Genomic DNA, 26,534 nt, shown 5'->3' with positions numbered 1-26,534 from the left:
GACATCAGAGAAGCTGGGTTGGATGTGGCGGAAGTAATGGAGCAGGAAAAGTGGAGGGACAGAAAGAGTGGAGGAAACTTGTTAACCACACCCGGGTGACTGGAGGGGAACATTGATGATGATGATGATGATGATAATGACAAAAAATAGAAAATAAGATAATAATAATAATAATACAGCTTGTTTCTCAAATAATTTTTGAATGAATCTTCTGTATAAAGTTTTTACAATAATATTCACAAGTAGACAGAAAATTAGAATTTGATTAATAAATGTTTTGAAGGAATGTCCTATGCACGAACAATCCAATATGATCACAAGTAAAAGGTCCGCCTCTGTAGCGTAACGGTTAGTGTTATTAGCTGCCGTCCTCGGGGGCCCGGGTTCGATTCCCAGTACTGCCAGGAATTTAAAACTGGCAGGAGGGCTGGTATGTGGTTGAAATGGTACATGGAGCTCACCTCCAATGGAGGTGTGCCTAAAGAGAGCTGCACCACCTCAGCATGAGGACACGAGTTTACTTTACTTACAAGTAAAAGAAGTAGAACTTGCTTCATTTTTTGAATAAATGTCCTATTACTGTATACTGTTCATTTCATGATAGGAAATATGAAAAACTCTACCACCAGATGTACTACCTGAACAGTCTGTTACTTGCTCCGGCCCACAATTAGTGGAAGGAACAAAGGTTCCAAAAGGAGATCGTTCAATATTCCGGTAGGTGTCACTGTAGGAGGGCTGGTGCCAGGTATCAGGCCTATTCTATTACGTTAATAGATCTATTACACGTTATGAGTCTCATTATGATAGCCGTATTGGAGTACAGAATGTAAAAGTTTCAAACTAATTTATTAGAAACCACCATTCCAATACTTTAAAATCTCTAAGTCTAAGATACAAATACTACACACATGTTAAAATGGGACATGTTTCGCTTACACTTTGTAAGCATCTTCAGCCATACTTAATCTAAAGCTAAGTCAGGCCCCTGAACTGGGTTTCTCATGCTTTTTCCACAAACTAGATTTTATGACTGTTTATCTTGTATTATTATACTTTAATGAGAAACCCAGAAACCCAGTTCAGGGCCCTGACTTAGCTTTAAATTAGGTATGGCTGAAGATGCTTACAAAGCCTAAGCGAAACATGTCCCATTTTAACATGTATGTAGTATTTGTATCTTAGACTTAAGAGATTTTGAAGTATTGAAATGGTGGTTTTTAAATAAATTTGTTTGAAACTTTTACGTTAATAGATCTATCCGTTACAATATCTCAGGTGTAATATAGTCAAATAATTGTAATATCCACGGATAACCATTCGGGCATGTGAATGAAGGAAGTGTGGATGCAGATAATATTTTTTTGTATCCGAGCAGAGCTCTAGTTATAATGTCTGTTACTCTCGGTGACAGAGATTCATTGATTTTTGTGGAGCAGCACAATTTTTACGTTAGAAAGTGCTGGGCAAGTGTAACATCTGAATGTCTGGTCTTCTTCTTTTTCTTCACGAATGAGTCACCTAAGACCACATGGAATCAACCTCTTTTCAGCCTTCCTTCTTGCCCAGTAGTTCTTCATTTTTAACGACTTGCAAGTTTCCGTTCCTCTGACTATTTACCTCATATAGGTTCCTATTCTTCTTCTTCTTCTCCTTCTTCAAATCCCCATATTTGGACTAAATTCTGATATCATTCTGCTCTGGTAGATTTGGTGATCCTAGTTCAATAAGGCCCTTTTCCATTAGTTTATACCACTTTGGTTTAGAGGCCATTTTTTTTTTTTTTTTTTGCAGAAATCATACATTTTATGGGAGAGTCTGGTAGAGTCCATTCTTTCAAAATGTCCTGTAAATTGGATTCATTGTAGTCACTTTGTATTTGTAATTTACGATATTTTACAATTAGTTTTAGGGTAATTGAATTTTAATTTAATAGAGAAATGTACACTCAAGTTTGAGCATTAATTCAATTTCACATTTCTGTCTTTGCTATAGTCTGTAATTGTCCTGGTTCTCAATCAACAGGTGAAAGCCAATCGAGAAAATGAAATGGACAATCGGCTACAGAGGAACATAATCCGAATAAACAACATAGAAATTTCTGAAGACATAATACAGACAAATGGAGTTATGCAAGGGGATCCCATGAGTCCCACATTTTTCAACATTTACACAGCAGATGTGAACCGCATAGTAGAGGAAGGATCAAAAATAGAGCTGATCCTATACGCAGATGACATGGTGATTGGAGCGAAAGAAAAGGAGGTTGTGCAAAGGCCAGTCCGCAGACTAGAGACCTGGGCAGAAGAAAATAGCCAGATAAATGAAGAAAAGACAGTACAAATGACCTTCAGAAAAGGTGATATCAACGCCCAAAGACAACATAACATTACAACAAAAGCCATTACAAAAGGTGCAAAATTACAAATATTTGGGAATTACACTACAGACAGTGGCAGTGTCCTTTGGTATACATATTCAAGAAAGAACGGCAGCAGCAATCAGAGCCTCATACAGTATCCAAAACATATCAAACCTATCAATTAGCATGGCGATGAGAATTTTCAAGATGACAGTACCACCAGTGATAACATATGGAATTGAGATTGTGTGGGAAAAGCTGAAGATTGGAGACCTGATAAGAATAGAATGAATAAAAGCAATGTTCATGAAGAGTTGGAAAGACAGCGCCATCCCGGATGGTATATGAAATAATGTGGGAGACGTACTTCATAGAAGACATACGATCACAATTCTACCTACAATCAACGGAAGCAAGCAGGGCACTAGTAAACATCAGGGAAAGGAAGAAAAGTGAAACTGACCTCAACTTCTATGCTTCACCAGCAATGATGGACGATAGATGGACTAGAGAGTGCAACACGCAGCACCACGTCATAACACGATTCTCCATACACGGGTTTCACGAGAAGATCAATGAGCCAGATGAAGATTGTAAGTGTACTTTGTGCGGACAGTAGTATAGTAGATATCGAACAAGCAGAGGAGAAATGGTACAAAGTGCCCTCATCAAAGCAGTCCTATTTCCCAAGAGACCCAATTAACACGTGGGAAGAACATTTTAAAGAAGAACTCCAGGCCAAAGAAACAGGCCCAGAAATCCCACGCGGGGAGGAAGAAGTAGAGGAATGCCGTCCTTTCTCTGGAGAAGAAGTATGGAGGCAAATCGCAAACTCAAAGAACAACAAAGCCTGCGGCCCAAACGGTATTGTTTTCAATCATCTAAAGGAAACAGTGCATGCTCTCGCAGACACCTGGATGGAGCTCTTCAATGAATGCCTGAGGCAAGGCAACTTTCCAAACAAATGGAGAGTAGCAACACTTAAGTTGCTCTATAAGAGCAAAGGAAACACAAGGGACCCGAATTCCTACAGGGGGATAGCCCTGGAGTGCGCAACCCTAAAAATACTAACAAGCCTATTTACCGAGAGATTAAGACTGATGATGGAACACACTATACCGGAACAACAGTTCGGCTTTGTAAAAGGGATATCGACAATTCAGGCAGTGAAATGCATAGAAGACGACAATGAAACAGCTCTAAAACATCCAAGAGGAAAACTGCATGCCATCTTCATAGATTGCAGAAAGGTGTTTGACCTTCTAAATAAGCAACTGACAAAAGGAAGAATAGAAGAAATCACAGGAAGAAATCAAGAAACCAGACTCATACAAAACATCCTATCCAAAAACCAAATAGAAATAGGCGACAGAGTCTCAAGAATAGAGATGATAGATCAAACGAACGGTGTCCTTCAAGGCGACCCTTTGAGCCCTCTACTCTTCATAATGGCTTCTGCAGCAGTACCAGAAGAAATAGCAACTGAAAATGTCAAAATAACATCTATGCAGACAACATGGTAATTGTATCCCAAGAACTTCAAAATGCCCAAGATGCTTTCAACAAACTTGTAGCCTGGGCCAAAAAAACCTATTTGAACCTAAATGAAAAGAAAACAGAGAAAACAACATTTAGAAGGGGTGGAAGACTGGCAGCAAACTACTACATCCTATATAAAGAAAATTCACTGCGAAACTTACCAAACTTCAACTACTTAGAAATCATGCTGCAAAGCCGAGGGGACACATACGACCTACACATCAGAGGACATGCCTCAACAGCCAGGGCGGCAGCCAATAGTATAACAAATCTGAGAAAATTATCTTTGGAAACGGCGATGACCATATTCCACCTGAAGATCGCACGAATTATAACCTACAGATTAGAGCTGATATGGAAGAACCTAAACAAGAAAAATCTAGAAGACAGAAAAAGTCAAAGCTCACTTCCTGAAAAGAGAAGTTCTATCAAAGTACACACCTCACCTATGTGTTAACAAAGGCACAGTTCCTCATAGAAGGCTCCTGCCAGCCACCGAAGCCTACAGAGATCTACTAAGAAAACTCACCAAGAAGAAACGAGAGATATGGCCGTAGTTCTTCGCCCCGGATGCAATGATCTTCAGGGACTGGACTGAAGCCTGATACAACCTATGCCACAGCATGACGAGTGTAGTGGTCCATGGGTTTCACCACCGAATATGCACAACAGAGAAATACCATATCCCAGAAGACAAGTGCAAGTGAAAGGTGTGTGGGTCAAATTGTGACCGATATCATGCAATGCGGTGCAAACACAGAGGAACCTCACTAACAGACTTCTGTAAGATGTAAAATGGACTAAATGTAAAAAACACAATTTATTCAATATTACCTCGTACATCTGTATGGCCATTGGCTGCAATAATATCTATTATTATGTTGTGAATGAAGGAATACACAATCATAGTTTTTTCATGGCATTTGAAAGGTTTAAACTGAGAATAAAGGTGATTGCATGCACTAATGGGTCTTAGAATACTTTGTGATGTGGCAAGAATTGGCATTTCTGAATTACGAAAAAAGTGCCATGGCGGGAAATTGTACAAGGATAGTCTCTGTACTGTGTTGTAATGCAGACGGAAGCGAGAGACTTTCTCCCCTTGTTATAGGAAAGTTCAATAAGCCATTATGTTCTAAGGGCATCGGGTACTTTCCGTGCAAGCACAGGACATCTAAAATGCATACAGTACACTAATAGAATGAATAAAGGACTTGCACAGGGGAGCCAGCATAGATTTCTCCTCATCTTTGAATTGTGTTTTGTTTTTTTTTTCTTCTTCTTTATTTCGTTGCATGAGGTTATGTTTGTTATCCAAGTGGATTATTTGAATACTGTAAATTTACCTTGTTGGATACATTTTGGAAATAGATTTTTTCCATGGCATTTGAAAGGTTTAAAATGTGAATCAAGGTTAATTGCATGCAGTAATGGGTCATAGAATATTTTGACATGGCAAGGGTTGGCAATTCTGAGTTACTAATTGGTGGTTAATTCAAAATCACATAATTCGAAGTCCGATTTTTGTGTCCCAATCACTTCGAATTAACAAAGTTTTTACTGTATGGAAATTCTAAGTTCCCATGGAGGGAATTAGATATTTTTCCAACAATAGAGCATATCAAAAATCAGATCAAAAATTAGATGTATGGCTTTTCAGGCGTTTGCTCTATTAACCAGCGTTTCGTCTTACTGTAATAAAAAACCTTACTGCAACCAACAGACCAGAGGAGATGTGATCTGGTGCATTCCTTGACTGACAAGTATATCTTAATTACAGGGTATTCTTGTATTGTGTGTGCAGTTACGGCTGCTTAATAAACGAACTGTGGATATTGCCTGTAAGAGACAAGGACAATCACGTGCGAGTCAAATGAGGAAATCTGCGCATACGTGAATAAAGACACATACGTGCGCTCCACTTGCCCAGAGACAAATGTACATTAAATGTGTTCTGTCTCAGAAACCATTCAGAATAGGGCATATGTCCATGTGAAGTTCTTTGCTTCAAATAATCGTTCCTGTCATATCCCTGAATATTGACCATTCATCCTGCGACACCCTCTATAAGCAAGGTCAAGAATAATTATTGTATTTAGTAATTTCTCTAGATTGTATTCATCATTTAGTCATGTATATTGATTGTATTCTTCATGTATGCTAATATTTTTTATGTTTGGTAAACTCTTTCTAGTTTTAAGAAGGAAGTGTATATTTTGTACCCGGTCTGTAAGACCATGTGCGACTAAATCCATTAAAAGATTTTACGTGACTAATTAAGGGCTAAAGGAACATTTTAACCATGGGGCTGAAGGTGCTTACAAGTCCAGAGTGGAGTCAGAAAAACTCTTAAGTGATAATAATAGTATTTCTTCAGCTACTATGAGCAGGCATTAATTTGACATCTAGGCTGCCTGCATATAAATTTTTTCATTCTGTTTTTACCCTACCAGATGGCAGAGTAAACTGCATTTCTCTTGGGTGAACTATGGCTGAGTTCTGTAATTAATTCTGTCTGGTAAACACCAGATATATTATCAGCAACAGTGTACAGCGTGAAATGTTGAACAAACTTTTTTCCGCCCCTCAAAAATCCAACTACCTCCGCTGGGTTTGAACCCTTGATCTTGGGATCTGAATATTAACACTCTTACCACTGATCCACAGTGGGAGCTTAAGGTATGGATCAACGTTGTAAAAACTTCAGAGATCTTCAGAAACTGAACTAATCAGTAAGTCTATTAAAGAAACTATTTAAAATAGTTTATGTTGGGTCCACCTTGTCAATACACTTCTGAGCAGCGGTCGCTGGGCAGGCCAAGGCCCTTTCAAGGGCGTTAAGTGCCATGGGGGGGCCCCTTGATTATTACTCTTATCTTATACATCAGCTTATTATTTACCTGTTTTCATGTTATTATTATTATTATTATTATTATTATTATTATTATTATTATTATTATTATTATTAGCTCTATAGCTAAATGGTTAGCATGCTGGCCTTTGGTTACAGGGGTCCCGGGTTCGATTCCAGGCAGGGTCGGGAATTTTAACCATAATTGGTTAATTCCCCTGGCACGAGGACTGGGTGTATGTGTTGTCTTCATCATAATTTCAGCATCATGTCGCGCAGGTCGCCTACTGTCGTCAAATCAAAAGACCTTCACCTGGCAAGCCGAAGTCCTCGGACACATCCCATTACTAAAAGCCATACGCCATTTAATTTCATTACTATACTTATTGTTCCCTGTAATTCTCATCTAGCTTTTCTATTTTACTCTATCAGTTGTAACCCCATTCTTATTTTATTACGACTTACTGCTCTAATGTGACGTCCAAGTAATGTTCAAGAACTTCAAGACATGAACGGCTTATTTACTCCAAATTATGACCTTAATGTTCTTGTACTTCAGTGCAAATTGTTATATGAAAAATATGATTTATGAATAATCCTAGTACCGGAGCATCCACTCAGAGCTCTGACGTGGAGTTAGAATTCGTGGCTGATGATGCCTGCAATGGCAGGCGAAACATGTACCATACTTAAACTTAATACAATGACTGTAATATAGTCCTAAAGACTCTACTAGTATTGAATAGGTGGTTTCAATAAATTAATTGTTTAACTTTTAATAATTTAATTTCAATACGGTCAATATGAAAATAATCACTTGTACGAACAGTATACCGGTGACCAAATTACAATGATAAATTTAAAAAAGAAGGACTTTTGCCATCATGTTGGGTGCTTTTGTACCTAATGTGCTTTATTAGAGAAGTAAAAACTACTTGTGGTAGATTGATTGTGATTGATTGATTGATTGATTGATTGATTGATTGATTGATCACCAATAAGCCTCTTAAAAGATCACAATATAAAGATAAAGCTGGAATTAAAGGGGACAAATTGGGACAAATATTCATTTATAGGAAGGGGAGTTAGGGATTGGGTGTATTTATTTTCAGCTTATGTTCAATAAACCAATTTCATTGCAATCATTTAAGAAAAGGCTAGGAAAACAACAGATAGGAAATCTGCCACCTGGGTGACTGCCCTAATGCAGATCAGACTGATTGTTGTTGTTTGGCTTGGCGTTATTAGATTCTTTTGAAGAGTTTGGCTGATCAAAGTTGCTGAACTGAAAGAAGTTTTCATAGGAAACTGACAAAGTTTCCCCGGTAAATCTGAATTTAAATTATAGAGATTTTTAACTCGTGTTCCGTTAATTAAAGTTTGAAACCATCCTCGCGGTCAAACTTGCCTGCCTCTCACCTGAAGGGCCCAAGTTCGAATCCCGGCCAGTTAATGCACTTTCACCTGGATATGAGGGCTGGTTCCAGGACCACTCAGCCTACATGATTTACCTTTAATTGAGGGGCTATTTAAGGGTGAGATGGCAACCCCAGTCTAGCCAGCCAGGAATTACTGCCGAGGGGATTCGTCACACTGACCATGCGTCACCTCGTAAATTGCAGGCCTTTGGGCTGAACAGCGGTTGCTTAGTAGGCAAAGGCCCATTGGGGCTGTAGTTTGGTTTGGTTCAGGAGTGTTTGTAAGATTATAATTATACATATTACATTTTTGTGATGTTTAACAAAATTGTTGATGGTTTCCATTTGTTCATGGATTTTCCGTTTTCCCGAGTTGTACGTTTCTTTCCCATGGTCCCTCCAAAAATGGAGAATCGAGGTTCCACTGTATTCATTCTGGGAATGTGAGAAAATTTACTGCTGGAGGAGACAGCATTCGGAACAAACTTAATTATAAAAACCAACTGAGAGTGGGAATCCTAAAGGTAGAAAAGTAAACTTGTGACCTCACACCGAGGTTGTGTAGCTCTTTTCAGGCACACCCCCAGTGGAGGTGAGCTGCAAGTACCATTTTAACCACGTACAGCCCTCCTGCCATTCTGAAATTTCTGACAGTACTGGGAATCGAACCTGGGCCTCCGAAAATAGCAGCAGCCACCCTAATGGTAATGACTAGAGCCTGGATTTCCATGCACTATCAAATCTCAAAATATGCATGCATTCATGCACTATCATGTGCCAAAACATGCACAATAAACTGGAAAATATGCACTATCAAAATTTAGTTCCTTTTGAAACATTGAACAAAAACTACCCTAATTTCTCCAAATTGTCTTGATTTAAGCTCACCCGTTCATCAGTCAGCACATTCTTTTTACGTCACGAGAAGTGGTAGATGCATAATTCAATGAAGACATTTGGAGAAAGTGAGGTCAAATTGTTCGTCTTTTGCATTTTTACCACAATACGTCTTTTATAAGTTTGACGAATTCAAAATCACGATTTGAACGGATTAATTGGATTAATTTGTCTCTATCTGTGGCAGCTGCTTCTGCATGCGATGATAGCAGACAAATTTGAATGTCCTCAATAAGTGGCAACGATTGCGTGTGACGAGTGAGAGTTCCGGGTAGGAAAATCCAAGGATAACAGCGGAAGAGGGTTCGATGCATAACCCAAATTTGTAAGTTGCTACAGTATCTCAGTAATGCGGGCCACAGAAGTAGGGTTGGGCAGACCGGAACATTCACTTGTTCCGCAACATTAGGAACTTGAGGCGGAGTGTTTCGGTACAGAGTGCCGAGACACGGGACACAGGACACAGGACTGTAACTGCGTCCTAGAGAGAACTTCGAGAGGCAACAGGACATGCTCCGCTTCAGCTGGAATGTGCCTGAACCGAACGTGCTGTGCCAAGGCCGCACTAGATAGATTAGTTGGCCTTGGCTGTCTGCCTGTCGATACCGGCTGTGTGCCGCCCTGTGTTGGAGTGTCAACATTTTTTCATCCAGTTATATCTTTAATTCCAAAGCGATGACCCGTGTTTTTCTTGGGCTTAAAAGTTTCCTTAAAGTCCAAATTAATTTTTAACATCAATCCCCGAGAAAGTGTTGAGGGAAATTTTCGAGATATTGAAGAAAGTAAATGGAAGTTGAGAGGGAAGGAATTCGAAGTGGGACGCAGGCGAAGCAGATAAAGCAGTGCAGATTTTTGTAATCCACACAAATCATTGCACCATCGCAAGTTGACAGACAGGGCAGGAGAGAGCAGAGCAGGCCGGTTCTGCACCTACTTCCACCTACCACGCGCAGTCTTCGAAATACAGTTTCCTGGGCACGTGTCACGCAGTTAGTTAAGAAATGGAGGAGAAAATTACCACAGCCATTCAGTCTCACCATGTTTTGTAGGTACTATGTGAATCATGTGGACTGCAATGCAGTATGTTCGTGAGAAAATGGCTGAACAGAATTTAATGAAAATCGGTATGTAAATTCGGGGAATAAGGCACTACAGTCTAGGCTATAAATAATTTTATTCACGCTGCGTACCAAGGTAGTTTAGAGAAAGGCCTAAAATGTAATCCACCGAGCAAGTGGCCGTGCGGTTAGGGTCGCGCCTCTGTGAGCTTGCATTCGGGAGATAGTGTGTTCGAACCCCACTGTCGGCAGCCCTGAAGATGGTTTTCCGTGGTTTCCTATTTTTACACTAGGCAAATGCTGGGGCTGTACCTTAATTAAGGCCACGCCCGCTACCTTCCCAATCTTCCACCCTTCTTCCGTCGCCGAAAACCTTCGATGCGTTAGTGCGACGTTAAACAAACAGCAAACAAAAGAATGTAATCCTCATATATCTATGAAACAATCCGTGACCCAAGTTCTCGCAAAATATAGAATTTAAGACAAAGATCTAATGCTGATTATGGAGAGCATCATCGCCGACTCCGTCGCTGTCATCCATCATCACATTTATGTGAAGAGATAAATACGGAAAATCATTTATCATGTCTTGTCAAATATAAATGCAAACGCGTTCACAACAGATTGTCAATGTTGATTGATTTTAGTATTTTGTGTCTTGTGACAACTAGATGAAAATCTAGCAGTACATTTGTAAGTACATATTTTTCCCTCTCCCCCACTGTGATCCTATTAATGAATTTACCATACAAGTTGGTCGTGCGGTTAGGATCGCCTTGCTATGAGCTTGCATTCAGGAGATGGGGGTTCGAACCCCACTGTCGGCAACCGTGAAGATAGTTTTCCGTGGTTTCCCATTTTCACACCAGGCTAATGCTGGAGGGGGGGGTTGTACCTTAATTAAGGCCTCGGTCGCTTCCTTCCCATTCCTATTCCATCGTTGCCATAAGACCTATCTGTGTCGGTGCGACGTAAAAAAAAAAAAAATCATGAATTAAATTCTTTGCTTAGTTCATATGAACGCCGAGCATCGGTAACATTGAAATAGTGTTCAGTCTTGTAAACTGGCGAAGGTGGTTGTTTTTATTGCGATTGTCTTAAGCTGAATAACCGCGTTGCCATGAGCACAAGGGAAATTGTGAAGATGACTAACAAAATGAGAAAAATCGCGAATGCTTGAAGAAAAAGAAAAGAGCCTCTTTATACTGGATGCCCCAGAATCACAGAGTCTAAAGAAAACATGTTATTTCTGAAAACCGACGAGACCCTGCGTGGCAATGTGCGCTCACATCCACTTTGCAATTTCGTAAGCTTTGCGCTGTTCTGCTCTGCTCTTCCCTGCTCTGCGGCCAACTGTTTCTCAATGTGCGCCCGGCCTAACAGCACGAAAGTACAACAATGTATTTATCCAGATATATTTTTAATTCCAAAGCGACATCCCATATTTTTCTTGGGCTTAAAATTTTCCTTAAAGTCCAAATTAATGTTTAACGTCAATCCCCGAAAAAGTGTTGAGGGATATTTTTGAGATATTAATTACTCACTAATTACTCACAATACAGGCCAATACATTCAACTGGTGAAAATATTCTTGAATTGGTTACTTTTAAACACCTGCACTGCCATTGTAACCGTGCTATGTGTATTTTATATTGACCGGAAATATCTTAACCTAAAAGCAGCCTTTAACGAGATTATTGGGCGCGAATTTCAGTGTTCCGACTGTTCGTTCACGTTCCCTGCAGCTTTATGCTGGACATGGCCATAACTACACACAGGCACACACCACACAGCACGTTCCGTACAGGCACACTCCCAGTTCCCACTGGCGCGGAGCATGTAATGTTGCCTCTCGAAGTTCTCTCTACACTGCGGAGTTACAGTCCCACGTCCCGTGCGCCCGCTGCACAGTTCAGCTAGTAGGTGAAGGGCAGTGCATAGTGGCGCTTCTGATGGGACAGCGAGTCAGTGTCTCCGGCTCGCTTGAGAATGTTTCGGAACAATTGACACTCGGTGTTCTGGAACAGCGGAACATAACTGTGCACTGGCACCTTGTGCCGAAACAGGGACATAGTGCCCAACCCTACACAGAAGTGCGATACAAGTTTTGTTTTGTTCGTCTAACATAGACGAAAAATGAGCCCTTTAATGATTAATGCACAGTTTATGGTTCAATTTATAGCAATGTACAACTCTAAAACAACTGTAAAGGCATTAATAAATAAATAAATAAAATAAATAAAACTGGGACACCTTATTCCTAAGAATTAGAGATCGATGTGGGGCCTTCCGTCATTGTTTACTCAAGCAAACGATAATGTGTTTGGTTAATTGGATTACAGGACCTGTACCGTATGTAGGCTACATAGGTACATAGGATGCCAGGAATACATTCCCTCTGTCTCTCAATAATAGACATACTGTACCCTATAACGTGAAAAATTGTCCCAAATTCTGCAAACTAACATTCAGAAAAGGCACTATGATGCAAGTTAACAAATATATATATATATATATATGCGTCAAAGTCAGAATAAAAGTCATAATATGCAATATTAAACGTCCAAATATTCGCTATTTTATCCAAAATCTTCCAAATATGCATTATGCATGAATTTTCTCCTAAATGCCAAAACATGCAAACATGCACAGAAAAAGAATGGTTATTTGGAATTGTTAAGCCGTAAAATGAATATTTGCAAAGTTTGAGAAGTGTAGCTAGCTTATTTAAAAACATGCATTTGCATGGAAATCCGGGCTCTAGTGATGACAATGAAAGGCATGTGTGAGGAGATAGTCAATATGATGGAATGAAGGAGAATACATTATTAGGGCTGAGTGAGATACAATGGAAAGGTTACAAGTTGTACTAGAAAGGAGGCAAGGAATGGAGTGGGTTTGATGGAGCACAAAGATATTAAGGCCATCACAGATATCACCTTTGTAAGAACAAAGAACTATCAAAGCCAGAGTAAATTTAGGAAAAATCACTTTCACATTAATTCAAATCTGTTTCGCACAGCAACGATACAGTGATGATGGGAAGGAAGAGTTCTTTGAAGACCTGGAAGACCTAGTACAAAAGGGTAACATTATGCTAATCGGAGTTGGAAAAGATATATCTGGCTATAAGAAGGTTGATGGGCACTTTTGGGTATGAAGTAAGGAATACTGAAGCTGAACATAGTAATATTTTCGTACCATTCATAGCAGGGACTGGCTGCATAAGGAATGGTATTACTAATATTGCTCATACCTCAGTCAGTTTCATATTGTCAAAGCCAAGTTGAGCCTCTCTGGAATAACCTTCCTGAAACCTGAACTGCCTATCCAACCAGATAGTAATTTTGCAAACGTGCCTGATATAATCAGATACAATGCTTTCCCAGAGATTACATGCAACATATATCAAGCTGATTGCCTGCAATTATCTGCTTTATGTTAATCACTTTTTCTTTTCTACACTGGGGCTACTATAGCAAGCCTCCATTCCTTCATGCAAACAGTAATCAAGTAAATATTTCAGATACAGCAATATATCCCAACCCACTGCCTTCAGCACTGTATAGCCCCAAAAATTTGATCAATCCCAGCACCTTTTCTAGCTTTTAACTTCTGTATCTTTTTCTAAATATCTTTATATTAGTACCGTACTTCTCCAGTTTTAGTCACCTCCTCAACCTGGACGTTATCCTTATATCCAACTATCCTTAAATACTGCTGACTAAACTCAGAAGCTGTGTGCTTCTACACAAGTTGCCTAAAGACACTGCATTTCAATTAAATCATGATAATGGTAATACTGTGAAATGTAAAATATTTGATATAGTTAAATTATTAAAAATGTAACATGCATGCTATTTCTTAAAATGTGGGTTGGCTGCATTATTATAATTACAGCCACAGAGAAGTTTGGAACAACTTACCTGATGTCTAATAGTAGATATCACATTTGTTGTTGAATACAGTCTCGTATCGGAGTGACCGGATAGCGCAGCAAACTGCGAGCAAATGGTCCGGGGTATGTTCTCAGCAAAAATGGCAGCTTCTACTCCTGAAATGATCATGACAATAAAAATATAACTGGAAATAATAATTTTAAAATATTACCTCTAGCTAATACTCACATTTGCTCATTTTAGAACTGGTTTTGGAGGATAACTTTCTTTACTTAAAAAGAGCGTTACCTAAGGTCAGCATATGTTTTATATATAAAATGGAAAGAGAACTAATGTGTGTGGGGATACGATTGAAAATCATTTGTTTTGTACTTTCATCAAAATCAACAACTAGATTTCTCGCCATTCACTTCACTATCACTGTCACTCAATATTTCATTCACCCAAACTGCAAACTTCTCACATTCCATGAACATTTCATCTTGATTACAGCTGGGCACCACCATTGCTATGATGTAAACATAAACAAGACCGCTGTCACTTCTTCAGAAATGTGTTCACTGAAACTAAATTATCGATGGAACACAATTGATTTCAAGCAAGGAACATAAGGAGATTTCAATTTACTCATAGGAAGTAACCTAACAGTGATATATGTTGATAGAAATAAAAAAAAACGATGTTCAAAATCCTGGATGGGCACCAGGTTTTAAACATTGGGCCCTTGTAAATCTGTACGGTTTGAGTTTTAGCAGTTTTATTGCTTTGTGTGCAGAAAAAAATAAAATGCCTACTTATGCTAATTTCAGGAGAGATTAATTTGGAAATTTTTCAAGAATTGCATGATTTTAGTCTAGATTTTCCCATTAAAATTATTCATTTGCATTAGTGTTTCTTGTTTACTACTGTCAAATTTATTTACAATATTGCGAGAGAGATTTATTAATTAAATAAATCATCCATCCTCCAATGAGGGTGACCATTCAGATCCAGAATACAGTCAGGTTACAATTTCAACAGAGTTTAAAAACATCAACAAGTGGAAATTTAATTGTTAATGCTGTTATTATCTTTTTTCCCAGGGGGGAATGGGAGAGGAATGTTTATCATATTCTCAGGGATAAATGGAAATGAATGATTCGTAGATAGTCTCTTCGTATCTGTATACCACTTTTTTCTATTCTGCAGAATGGAACTTTCAAATTTTGTAGTAAGATTGATGTTTGACTAGGGATGGTGCTTCTTACTCTTAATAGCAGGTCTCTGACAATTCACCAATCGATAAATATTTTACACTTTGCTGACAGGTAAGGCAAGCAAGGAATATAAATAGCTTGTTTTTCTAGGTCTACGTCCCGAGCCCGATTTGAGTCTCTTTCAGAGGGAATGGTGGGATCTAATACCATATCTTTACTGTCCTTTCTGTTGATGCCTATGATGTCAGTCCCCCAATTAGAGTCATCGGTAGAGATGCAGTGAACCTGCTTGTGCACCTCCAATCCACACTGTCTCATGGATTAAGCAATCGTCATTCTTACACGGTGGTGGCGATGGTTGTGCAGTAGCTCAGTGCTGCAGCAGAATCCTAGCACATGACCAAGGATTTCTGTCTCATTGCAGCCATTTTGGCAGTAACAGGTTGTGCTGAATGACCTACCAGGAACCGATCTGACTACAGTGAGGTTGCACGACATCTTCACTTCGTTTATGTATTCAGAAGAGGACAAGAGGTAATTCATGAGTCATCCAGGAGTTTGCTTTCGGGCAGTCTGAATATAACACTACTCCCTTTCCTTTATGCGGTAACTGGCACTCCGACTGAAAGTGTCGATTTATCATAATTTCACATAGTATTCTTCCGTCAATCTTTGGGAGAAGACTTTCTTTTTGTATGTTCTTTAGGTGACTTCCTTACATATTGTAGATGAACATCCTGAATGTGGAGTAAACGATTACAAATATTATAATGCTGTCTACTGGCTTCCCATTCTGTGCAAATTATTCCCATCCCTCGGATCTTTCTGGCACTATACAGCATCGAATTTGGAGCATCATCTGGTAGTAAAAACCATATTCAGAGCTGCCGACAGTACGGTTCGAGCCCACCATCTCCTGAATGCAAGCTGACAGCTACATGACCCAAACCATGCTGTCACTCACTAGGTGTTTTTTGTTGTTGTTATTTGTTAAGAAGGAATCCATATTTTCCAGTGTCGCCTTAGATTATGTAACATAAAAACCTTTCAGCCTGTCGAACACACTAGTTCCAAACAGTGTTGTCAAGTCAGCGGATTTTCCGCCAAATTTGGCGGATTTTTAAATGAGACAGTGGATAAATTTTCCATTTAGCGGACAGCGGATTTTTTGACGGATTTCAAACTTCTTTTAGCGATTTTCGGCGGTAACAATATCACCTTTCATCACCAGGAGAAAAAAATAGAACTTAGTACGGCATAATAGTCTACTTATTCCCATTGTATTGAACTTATGCAGCATACTACCACTCGTTTCCTAGACCAGCTCTGGACCACAGCCTCAGTCAGTATTTTTTACAATCGTTACTGTACTCTTGATGAGCCGGGTAGTGTCGTGTTTGATAACGTGTTAGTTTTGATATCAGGTTCTTTTTGGTACATCAATATGTCGAAAGAAGAGGTTAAAAAGTAGTCAGATATTTGATAAAGAGTGGTTAAATAATTAGACTTAAAAGACTAGTAGGTTGAGCTTCCCAATGATCCCAAATATGGACAGTGCATTTATTGGCAGTGCAATATAAATGCAAAATTGTTTGACATTAATTCTTTCCGCACTTATCAAAAACAATGAAAACACTAATGAAAGTGAAAATAACTTTCGAAATAATTTGAAAATTTCCGTATGGTCTTTGCTGCTGTGAACTGCCAGCATATTCTTTGAAAAAGAATAGTATCATGTGGCTTCATGTGAAACCAGAGGACTTCAACTCAGCACATCTGCTTCAGAGCATATAGAGCGCAGAGAAGATAATGAACTCCTGTTCTGAAACTGGTGAGTGTTGAGTTAATCTCTTTTATTACAACAGCTGGTATATGCTATTTTGCTTCATTGTGAAATTTAGCGGATTTTCAACTAAAATTTAGCGGAGAAAATATTTACGGGTTGGCAACACTGGTTCCAAACATAATATACAACACTATAACATATCTGTCAAAATACACACTATTAAACAAATAATGGCATGTTTTGCTCTACAATAACATCCTCTGATTCCATCAAATCACATTAAATCGTGCCCACACATGTACAATATTGTTTACATTGTATAAACCGGTCAATGATTCAATTTCTTACTTTTATTTAACCAAAACCATTAACTTACAGTTACTCCCTAATTTACAAAAATATGCTATAAGATGATGAAGCAGCACTCCCTCTTCCCTCTCCTAAGTACAGAGTCAATGCACACTCATCTCCATCGCCCCACCTACTTCCCCTCCCACCTCTGCGAAACAGAGTTATTGGCTATAAAATTTCTACTTAGCTATCAAGACCGGAGCTAAAGAACTGGCATCAGTCCAAACACAATTGCTGAAGGTGACGGATGACAGCAGCTAAGATGAGTACAGAAAAAATTCCATAATAACCGAGTGAGTTGGACATGCAGTTACGGGCACACAGCTGTGAGCTTGCATTCGGAAGACAGTGGGTTAAAACCTCACTGTTTGTAGCCCTGAAGATGGTTTTCAATAGTTTCCCATTTTCACACCAAGCAAATGATGGGGCTGTACCTTAATTAAGGCCACAACCGCTTCCTTCCCACTCTTAGACCTTTCCTATCCCATCATCACTGTAAATCATATCTGTGTCAGTGCTACATAAAGCCAACTGAACTTCCATAATTTAATACATTCATTATTTGTTCATAACAGCACCAAATCATATTCACCAACTAGTTTACATAATTACAAGTAATGAAAATCATTGCGAATCCGTATTGAAAGTAATCTTATGAAAATGTACGAAATTTCTCTTTCACCTATTCAGTACGAACTCAATACGGTATTTAAGTTAGAGTTAAATCCTCATTAAAATAAGAATTGGTACATGTTTCGGCCTTCCCTATGGGGCATCATCAGCCGTAGCATGGTTTGAGGTAATGCAGGTAATGCTATGGCTGATGATGCCCCATAGGAAAGGGGGAAACATGTACCAATTCTTATTTTAATGAGAATTTAATTCTAACTAAAATATTGAGTTTGTACTGAATAGGTGGAAGAGAAATAAATTTCTTACATTTTTCATTAGTTTACACAATGTTAATAGCATTGTACATATATGCACGGTTGAAAGTGATTTGATAGAATCTGAAGTTGTTCTTGTAGAATGCAACATGTCATTTTTTTAAAATAGTATTTTACAGGTATGCTATAGTTATGTTTTCAACTATTGTGTTCAACAGAATGAAAAGCTTTTAAGTTACATCCCTAAAACTTTCACAGCCCTTGTTCATCAACAGTTTGGTGAGTTTTACCTCTCAGTGCCGACCTCTATACGTGGTATAGACCAATACAAAGGGCACTGGGAAAGTTTTGCAATGTGAGTGAACAATTTAGACTTTTTCAAAATAATTTCCACCACACTCAATACGTCAAAACCAGTCACTGAACCAATTCTTCCACTTTTCTTCGGTTACATTTTCAAACTCTTGATCCCATGCTGCCAGAAGCTCCTCGTTGGATGCAAAACGCCACCCTTTCAGCTTCATCTTCACTTCTGGGAAGAGTGCGAAGTCATATGGGGCAAGATCAGGACTGTATGGAGGTTGATCAAGCACAGTCAACCCTAATCTGGCAAGAAAATACATTGTTATATTAGCACAATGTGCTGGAGCATTGTCGTGATGCAAGAGTCAAGTGTTGAGCTGTGACCTTGGACGGAACCGCTTGAGAGCCTGGATGATCTGAGGCAGGCAAGTCTCGCTGTACCACTTCGCAGTAACCATCCTTTGGGTTTCTAGCACAACCCGAGTCAGGATGCTCCGTTTAGTGAAGAATAATGCAATCATCCTTTTCTTCATTGACCTTGACTTTTGCAGAGTCACAGAAGTACCCTCATCTTCAAACAGCCACAGCTTGTTCTGGAACTTTGTTGGGACATCATAATAATAAAGCCAAGTTTTGTCACCTGTAACGATGCTATTGACGTTACTCAAAGTCCCATTTTCAAATTGTTTTAGCATTTTTCGGCACCATTTTGGCACCATTTCACTCAATGTGCCCTTTGTTCCTCTGAAAGTTAATGGGGCACCCAAAGAGAACAAACCTTTCTAACATGGAGATGGTCGTGTAGAACTGAATGAATAGCTGGTGCAGGGATGTGTTTGGTCTCTTCTACTTGCTGATATGTCAATCACCTCTCTTGCTGCAACATTTTCCTCACAGCTTCAGTGTTTGCTTCAGTCACTGATTCAGACGGTCGCCCAGAACAAGGATCGTCTTCAACCCCAAAATTTCCCCTCTAGAACTCTTTGTACCAGCGGAAAACTGTTGTCTGATGTGGACAGTCTTTCCCCAGAACAGGAGTCATTTCCTCCAGGCACTGGTCAACAGTTAATCCACGAGCAAAATTGTAGCGGAAAATTTTGCGATATTCACCTTTAGACCACACTGACATCTTAACTTGCTTTCAATCCCACTGCTTGGTAACAACTGGTGTGAAGGTTGCGCCTTGCTGTCTTCTAGACCAGTTTTCACCCCTCTTTTCATCCCTTACCATAACAAGGGTGTCTAGCCAACCATTTTTGCGTATTGCAAAACTTTCCTAGTGTCCTTTGTACAGGGTTTCGCATTTATGATTGTATCGTAAAGAATTTTGGAGTTATTGAAAAGAAAATGGTTTAGATTCCAAGAAGAAATGTTGGGGTTTATCAGTGTTCTAAAATAAGAATTGTAGTTCGTTAACATATTGTTGTTTATGCAAGGATACATTTTTTGTCAAGGAAGTTTGAGGTATAATATCTTGTTTTTTAAAAGTCTATTTGCTTCATTTTTTTCACAGAATAAAATAAAATAAAGGATAAATGATACGAGAGGTTTGTCTTTTCGTGTGATGTCCTTTGCTCTATTTTTACATTGGGGAGAGTACAGTTTATTTATTTTACTTGTCTTGAAATATTTTTGTAACCCCCCACCAGCACTCTGTGTAGGTATCAGTTAATGTTGCTTTCTGTCATACGATACGAGAAGCAGTTGTGCATGGTATATATTTTGTTTGAAAGACGATGTCTCGACCATTTATCTGAAATATGTCTCGAGTTAGTTTGTTTCATTATAAATGTTATTCCCCTCAATCAGTTTCATTCTGTTGCTTTTGGTCTTGCTGCAGCTGCATCAGTCCATGTGACGCGCCGCGCTCAATGGCTAGCTCTAGTCATGGTTTGACCGAGAGTAACGTGCTTGTAGTATTGTATAATAGAGATGAAAGTTTAATATGAAGTCTTAGTGACAGTATTAGCAGCAGTGATAATGAAATAGATGATGTGGCTGTAGTGCATGCAGTGATAAATGATGAGAGTGCCGATGAGGAGGAACCAGTAAAGATGTTCAAAAGACTCTTGAATTCAACCGTCCTAAATTCTCTAATAATATTTAGGGAAGTGACAAGGACAAACACTGAGCAGTTATCTTATCAGGTTCTGCTGGTGGAAGGTTTGTTTACAAAATATGCTCGCTCGGGCGCGAAACAAAATCTTCAAGGCCAGCACGCATCGGATAATACAGTTCCAAGGTTGCAGGAAAAAATGTTATCAGGAAATTAGCACCCAAGGCTGAGAAATGTAAACCTTAGAGACATTGTAAGGTGTATTTGAAGCATGGCAAAATGAACACATTGGTGTACTGCTGCCATGACTGCCATGAATGTGACGTAGGTTTCACTCAAGGAGTGCTTTGAACTCTATCACACCGAACTAAATTACTATAGTAATATGAAACAAATATATAATTAACTGCATGTACATAGTTTTATCGTAAGAATTTCCAAATTTTGAGAATATCGGGCTACTCATAAATGTAGAAACGTTTTAAGTGAATCAATGTATTTCCGTCATGTGTAGTTGAAATCTCCTCTGGCCACAGAGTAGGAAGCTCTTTTAAATGGCTGCAAACTGAGGGGTTAACGATGTCTCCGATTAATAAGCAGAGAACTGAAGTGGCTGGTCCTAAGTACGTTTTATTTGATTTTATGGCTTGCTGTTTGTTTCTCCTTAGTACAGTAGCTAAAAAAAAAAGGAGCAGCACATGGTATTTTGTAAACAGGTACACTTTTCTGAGAAAAAATCAACCTATGATATAAAGTTTGTTGTGGGTATCCTCAGTGTTTTTATCAACATTGGAGGTGAATTATATTTTGATTATAATTAATATTAAATCTAATAAAATATTAAATGCAAGGAACACACAATAGCATACACTCATTCTTTTCTTTTTTCTTGAGCGACTATACATTTTCTACAAAGGGATGATCCATTCTTTTCACTGCCATTACCAGGAACCATGAAGATTGGCATAGTTCATATTTAGCTTCAAGGGGCTGTCCATTTAGATAGACCCTCTCCGACATATTTATTAGCAGCTGTAAACTGATGATCCATCATAAATGATTTTAGTCTTAAAATTTTGCGCAGCTGTCGACAGCTTTTATATTATATACTCTCAATGACTTGAGTCGAATAAGACAGTCCTGGATTTCTTGATCATAATTAGAAATGTTCATAAAATGAGGATCATCCCATGTAGGAATTCCATTTGGAATTGAGAGGTGCTGTAATCAAGCTTCCCATTTAGAATTAATGAAACCATGTTCATAATATTTATCGGTACTTGGGACATACAACACATCAGAGCAGCCCTGTCTGGAAGTCCAGTGATCTACTTCTTCTGTTGTCCGGCTCCATGGCTAAATGGTTAGCGTGCTGGCCTTTGGTCACAGGGGCTCCGGATTTGATTCCCGGCAGGGTCAGGAATTTTAACCATCATTAGTTAATTTTTCTGGCATGGGGGCTGGGTGTATGTGTCGTATTCATCATTTCATCATCATCATCATCATGTGCAGGTCGCCTACGGGAGTCAAATCAAAAGACCTGCACCTGGCAAGCTGAACATGTCCTCGGACACTCCCGGCACTAAAAGCCATACGCCATTTCATTTTTTTCTTCTTCTGTTTTTCTTCCCAATTTGTTTCACATTGCACTGACAGAGACAGGTCTCATGGCGACCCTGGGACAAGAAAGAGCTAGGAGTGGGACGGAATCGTCTATGACTTTGATTAAGGTACATCCCAAGCATTTGCCTGGTGTGAAAATGGGAAACTACTGAAAACTATCTTCAGGGCTGCCGACAGTGAGGTTCTAACCCACTATCTCGACGGAATCGTCTATGACCTTGATTAAGGTACATCCCAAGCATTTGCCTGGTGTGAAAATGGGAAACACTGAAAACTATCTTCAGGGCTGCCGACAGTGAGGTTCTAACCCACTATCTCCCGAATGCAAGCTGACAGCTTCCTCTAGAACCTAGTCAGTGTAATAGGTATTTTATCAATGCACATGAAAGCACATGTAATCAGGATAATAGCATTTCATCAGATGGGGATGCAAGTAAACATAATTTCTTAGACTGGTTGCATAACTTTGATCTTCCCTCAAATGTATTGAATAGTGATTTTATGTGGGTGGAAATAAATCTGTAGTCAGAAGTATTGTTACAAATTTGAATTTTTCTAGTACCCAAGACATTTATGGTCTCTTCAACAATACAATCAAAGCAGTTATTAACATAATATTGATACCATTAACACTTTTAATAAATTTAATGCTACCGGCTGTGGTTTGGTGAGGTTATGTCACCCTTCTTCTACTTCACAATCACGTCCCCGACAGTTGACCTGTGCAACGTGAGAAAGTAATGAATGGCTCAAACTGATCATGTTGCAACCAGTAACCATTCCATGTTCTAAATCACTAAGCTCCCTTGGTCCACCAATTCTGAAAATACCATTGTACAACATGGAGCCCTCAGTCATCTTTTATAGCAGCAGTGGTGGTTTTAGTGACATCTCAACTATAGTTCATGTGTTCAGAGGGATATCCTGATACTTTTGATTGGATAGTGTAGATCTGAGTGCCAAGAATGGTCATATTTTAAACTCCTTTGTTTTAATTAACTTTCTTATTTGTTTATATGGTAACACTGACCCAGGTACATACCTTGAGGCTGGAGTACAACTGGTTCTGCTGGTCCAAACCGAACACCTGAGAGAGGCAAAGTGTCGTCATCACCAAACTTATTGGCTATATGATTGGCCACACATCGGAAATAGTGGTCATACATAAATTTCACCTCCTCATTGTACACCTTCACATCCTGCGAGAACACAAGTCAGATCCATCACATATAGTTTACATGATAGAGGAAGAAACACAAATATGTACTAGGTAGCAGTTACTACACTTTAATCAAAGATCATAATGAAACTAGTATGAAGTAAGAGTTGACTCAATGAAATAATTTTGTATCAATGGGCAAGTTATTGATAGTCGGTTTGAACTTAGAGCAATATTAAATTAAAAAATTAATACAACATTTTATCTTTGCCGTAGCAAGTTGTGTTGTATATCTACAGCTAAGCAAGTCATTAAATAACAGGAATTTTATTCTATTTTTATAAGGTTGAAAATGGAAACCTACGATCTGTTTTCCAGTCTTTGACCAGGTCAGGGATGTAACGAATGAAACACATATAGGCTATTATTACAATGGGGTCCCCACTCCAAAAGTGATTTTATGAATGACTGATAAATGCTATGAAATGATAATGGAGTGTGTTGCTGGAATGAAAGATGACAGGGAAAACCGTAGTACCTGGAGAAAAACCTGTCCCGTCTCTGCTTTGTCCAGCATAAATCTCACAAGGAGTGACGAGGATTTGAACTACGGTATTCAGTGGTGAGAGGCCAATGCACTGCCATCTGAGCCACGGAGGCTCTACATGGAGAAAAGTGATTTGCCTTATTTTTGACAGCCATCCAGCTTTGCATCGAAGTTGGCCCATCTCTCCACAAGCTTGTCGATGCTTACAAGATAAAAGTATTTTGGTTGGCCCTTTTGACAACTTTGCACTCCCTCCTTGGCCACGTCGCCTGCAGTATTTCTGAACCTGAAAATGTTCTTTCAGAGATTGAAACTAGTGAAAGTCCAGTGCCCAAAAGTCTGGACTGTATGGTGTATATTTTAACACCTCACATTTCAGATAACATATCGTATGTATCTGTTGCATGTGCACACACATGGAAGCAGGAGTTGTCATGAATCAGCAACACACCATCTGTCAGAGGTAATCAGTGTCTTGATCATATGGCGGGCTTCAACTAGCTCATTAACTTGACACTACCTCACTTGTCAACACTAGTCCACACTTTTCCTAGAAGAGAACCAGTATAGGCCCAATGACATCCCAAAAGATCTTCAGCCTGCCTTTCGCGGTGAGTGTCTGTCTTGAATATTTTCTTGACCACAGATGACAGATGCTTCAACTCCATTGATTGTCACCTACTCTCTGTCACACTTCTATGGAGAAAAACATCTCCGTCATGAGCAAACAGTTGTAGTGCTCCTCTTGACATATTGTCTGCAACACATGCTCGTGATCATCAGACAGCTGCATTGGCACCCAATGGTTACACACTCTCCTATAGACAGGGTCATCATGGATTGTTTTTTTTTTTATTTGCTTTACATCGCACCTACACAGATAGGTCTTAGGGCGACGATGGGATAGGAAATGGCTAGAAGTGGGAAGTAAGCGACCATGGCCTTAATTAAGGTACAGCCCCAGCCAGCATTTGCCTTGTGTAAAATTGGGAAACCATGGAAAACCATCTTCAGGGCTGCCGACAATGGGGTTCGAACCCACTATCTCCCGAATGCAAACTTACAGCTGTTACAAGAGATTAAAATAATCCCGTATTGACGGTTTCCACTTTAGAAAGGAAAGGATTTATTACCTCCTCCTATTCAATACATATATCCATCTATGGGTGGAGTAATTCTAAATAAACATTGTTCAGCTCATTTTGAGCCATCTTCAGTGAAAAGGTGTTAATCATGTAGTTTTTTTAAAAAAATTCACTGAAGATGGCTCAAAATGAGCCAAAACATTAGAATGGATATATGTAGTGAATAGGAGGACGCAATAAATCCTTTCCTTTGTAAAGTAAATTCACAGCTGCGCACCCTAACTGCACGGCCAACTCACTTGGTAGGAAATATTGATCTGGTGTTAAACATTTCAAGGTCTTAGGAGATTTATTGCAAGGTGGGGATAACCCAGAGTTACATTCAGTGACAATGACACCAACTTCACAGGAGCTGTGAATTCCTTAGACTCTTTGGACTGGCATAAAATAGAAGAGGAAACATCTTCAAGGAGGATCCAGTGGAAATTCATTCCACCCACAGCTGCTTGGTGGGGTGGATGGTGGGAGAGGATCATTCAAATGGTCAAGAAGTTGTTGAAGAGGACATTGGGAAGAGCCTCTCTCACATATGAAGAGGCTTTGACTGTCCTATGAGATGTGGAGTCAGTGGTAAATTCTAGGCCTTTGACATACCTGTCTGAGGATCCAAGCAACTTAGTGCCATTGACTCCAGCAATGTTCCTGCAGGACAACTGGTCCATTGGAGTCCCTCATCTCGATTGCCTAGGCAAGACCAACCTCAGAAAATTGGCCAAGTACCTGCAGCGTTAACAGGAGGAAGTGAGGAAAAGATTTTGTGATGATTACCTAAGGCTTTTAGTACAGCCGCAAGTTAAAGAAAAGTGTCGAGGGATGCTAAAGATTGGTGACATTGTATTAGTAGGCTCTGATCAGAAGAAAGAGTCAATTGGCCTTTGGATAAAGTGATTGAGATGTTTCCTGGTAAAGATGCTAACGTAAGCGTAGTTCGAGTGCAGACTGCTGGATGGGACATAATCAGGCCAATTCAATGTTTGTACCCACTGGAGATGACTTCATCACAGGATACCTTACCAGTGGAAAATGTTGGAGATAATGAGCATGAAAGTGTTGTTTCTGCTGTAAAAAATGAAGTGAAAATGAAAAGTGGACATTTGGTGAAACTCCCTGCACGACACAGGACTTAAGTTTTGTGATAAGTTCTTGTCTTGTTAAACTGTGTAGGCGAAATGATTGTGATTATTTTTTAATTGGTTCATTTTGGTTTTCTGTTAACAGGAGAATAAAGAAAACCAAAAGGTGGGAGGTATGTTACATCCAGAGACTAAATGGAATGCACCCACCACTTTTGTACCCTTTGGTCTGAAAACAGATTGTTTGAATTAAAGGTCGAGGTAAATCAAGTTTTAAGATTGTGGGAGATAATAAAAGTAAACACCTGTGTAACTATCAGACGAATTGCGTTTTATCGGGTAGATTTTCGGGTTCGACATAACAAATACCGGTATATTAAATTT

The 26,534-nt window shown here is 39.2% G+C and overlaps 1 protein-coding gene across 1 annotated transcript in view; it reads right to left on the bottom strand.

The window, feature by feature from the left end:
* LOC136876438 (probable ATP-dependent RNA helicase DDX60) overlaps positions 1–26,534 on the bottom strand; it is a 152,053-nt gene that overhangs the window by 6,542 nt on the left and 118,977 nt on the right. Inside the window, exons 6-7 of the mRNA XM_067150413.2 lie at positions 23,269–23,425; positions 14,052–14,179 (exon numbers count right to left, since the gene is read on the bottom strand). Of these exons, the coding sequence (XP_067006514.2) occupies positions 14,052–14,179; positions 23,269–23,425 (285 nt within the window). The remainder of the gene's footprint in view (positions 1–14,051; positions 14,180–23,268; positions 23,426–26,534) is intronic.

The sequence above is a fragment of the Anabrus simplex genome, chromosome 6 (assembly GCF_040414725.1).
Source record: "Anabrus simplex isolate iqAnaSimp1 chromosome 6, ASM4041472v1, whole genome shotgun sequence".
Lineage (NCBI taxonomy): Eukaryota > Metazoa > Arthropoda > Insecta > Orthoptera > Tettigoniidae > Anabrus > Anabrus simplex.
The sequence above is the reverse complement of the archived record's forward strand: the minus strand, read 5'-3'. Positions and strand labels throughout refer to the sequence as shown.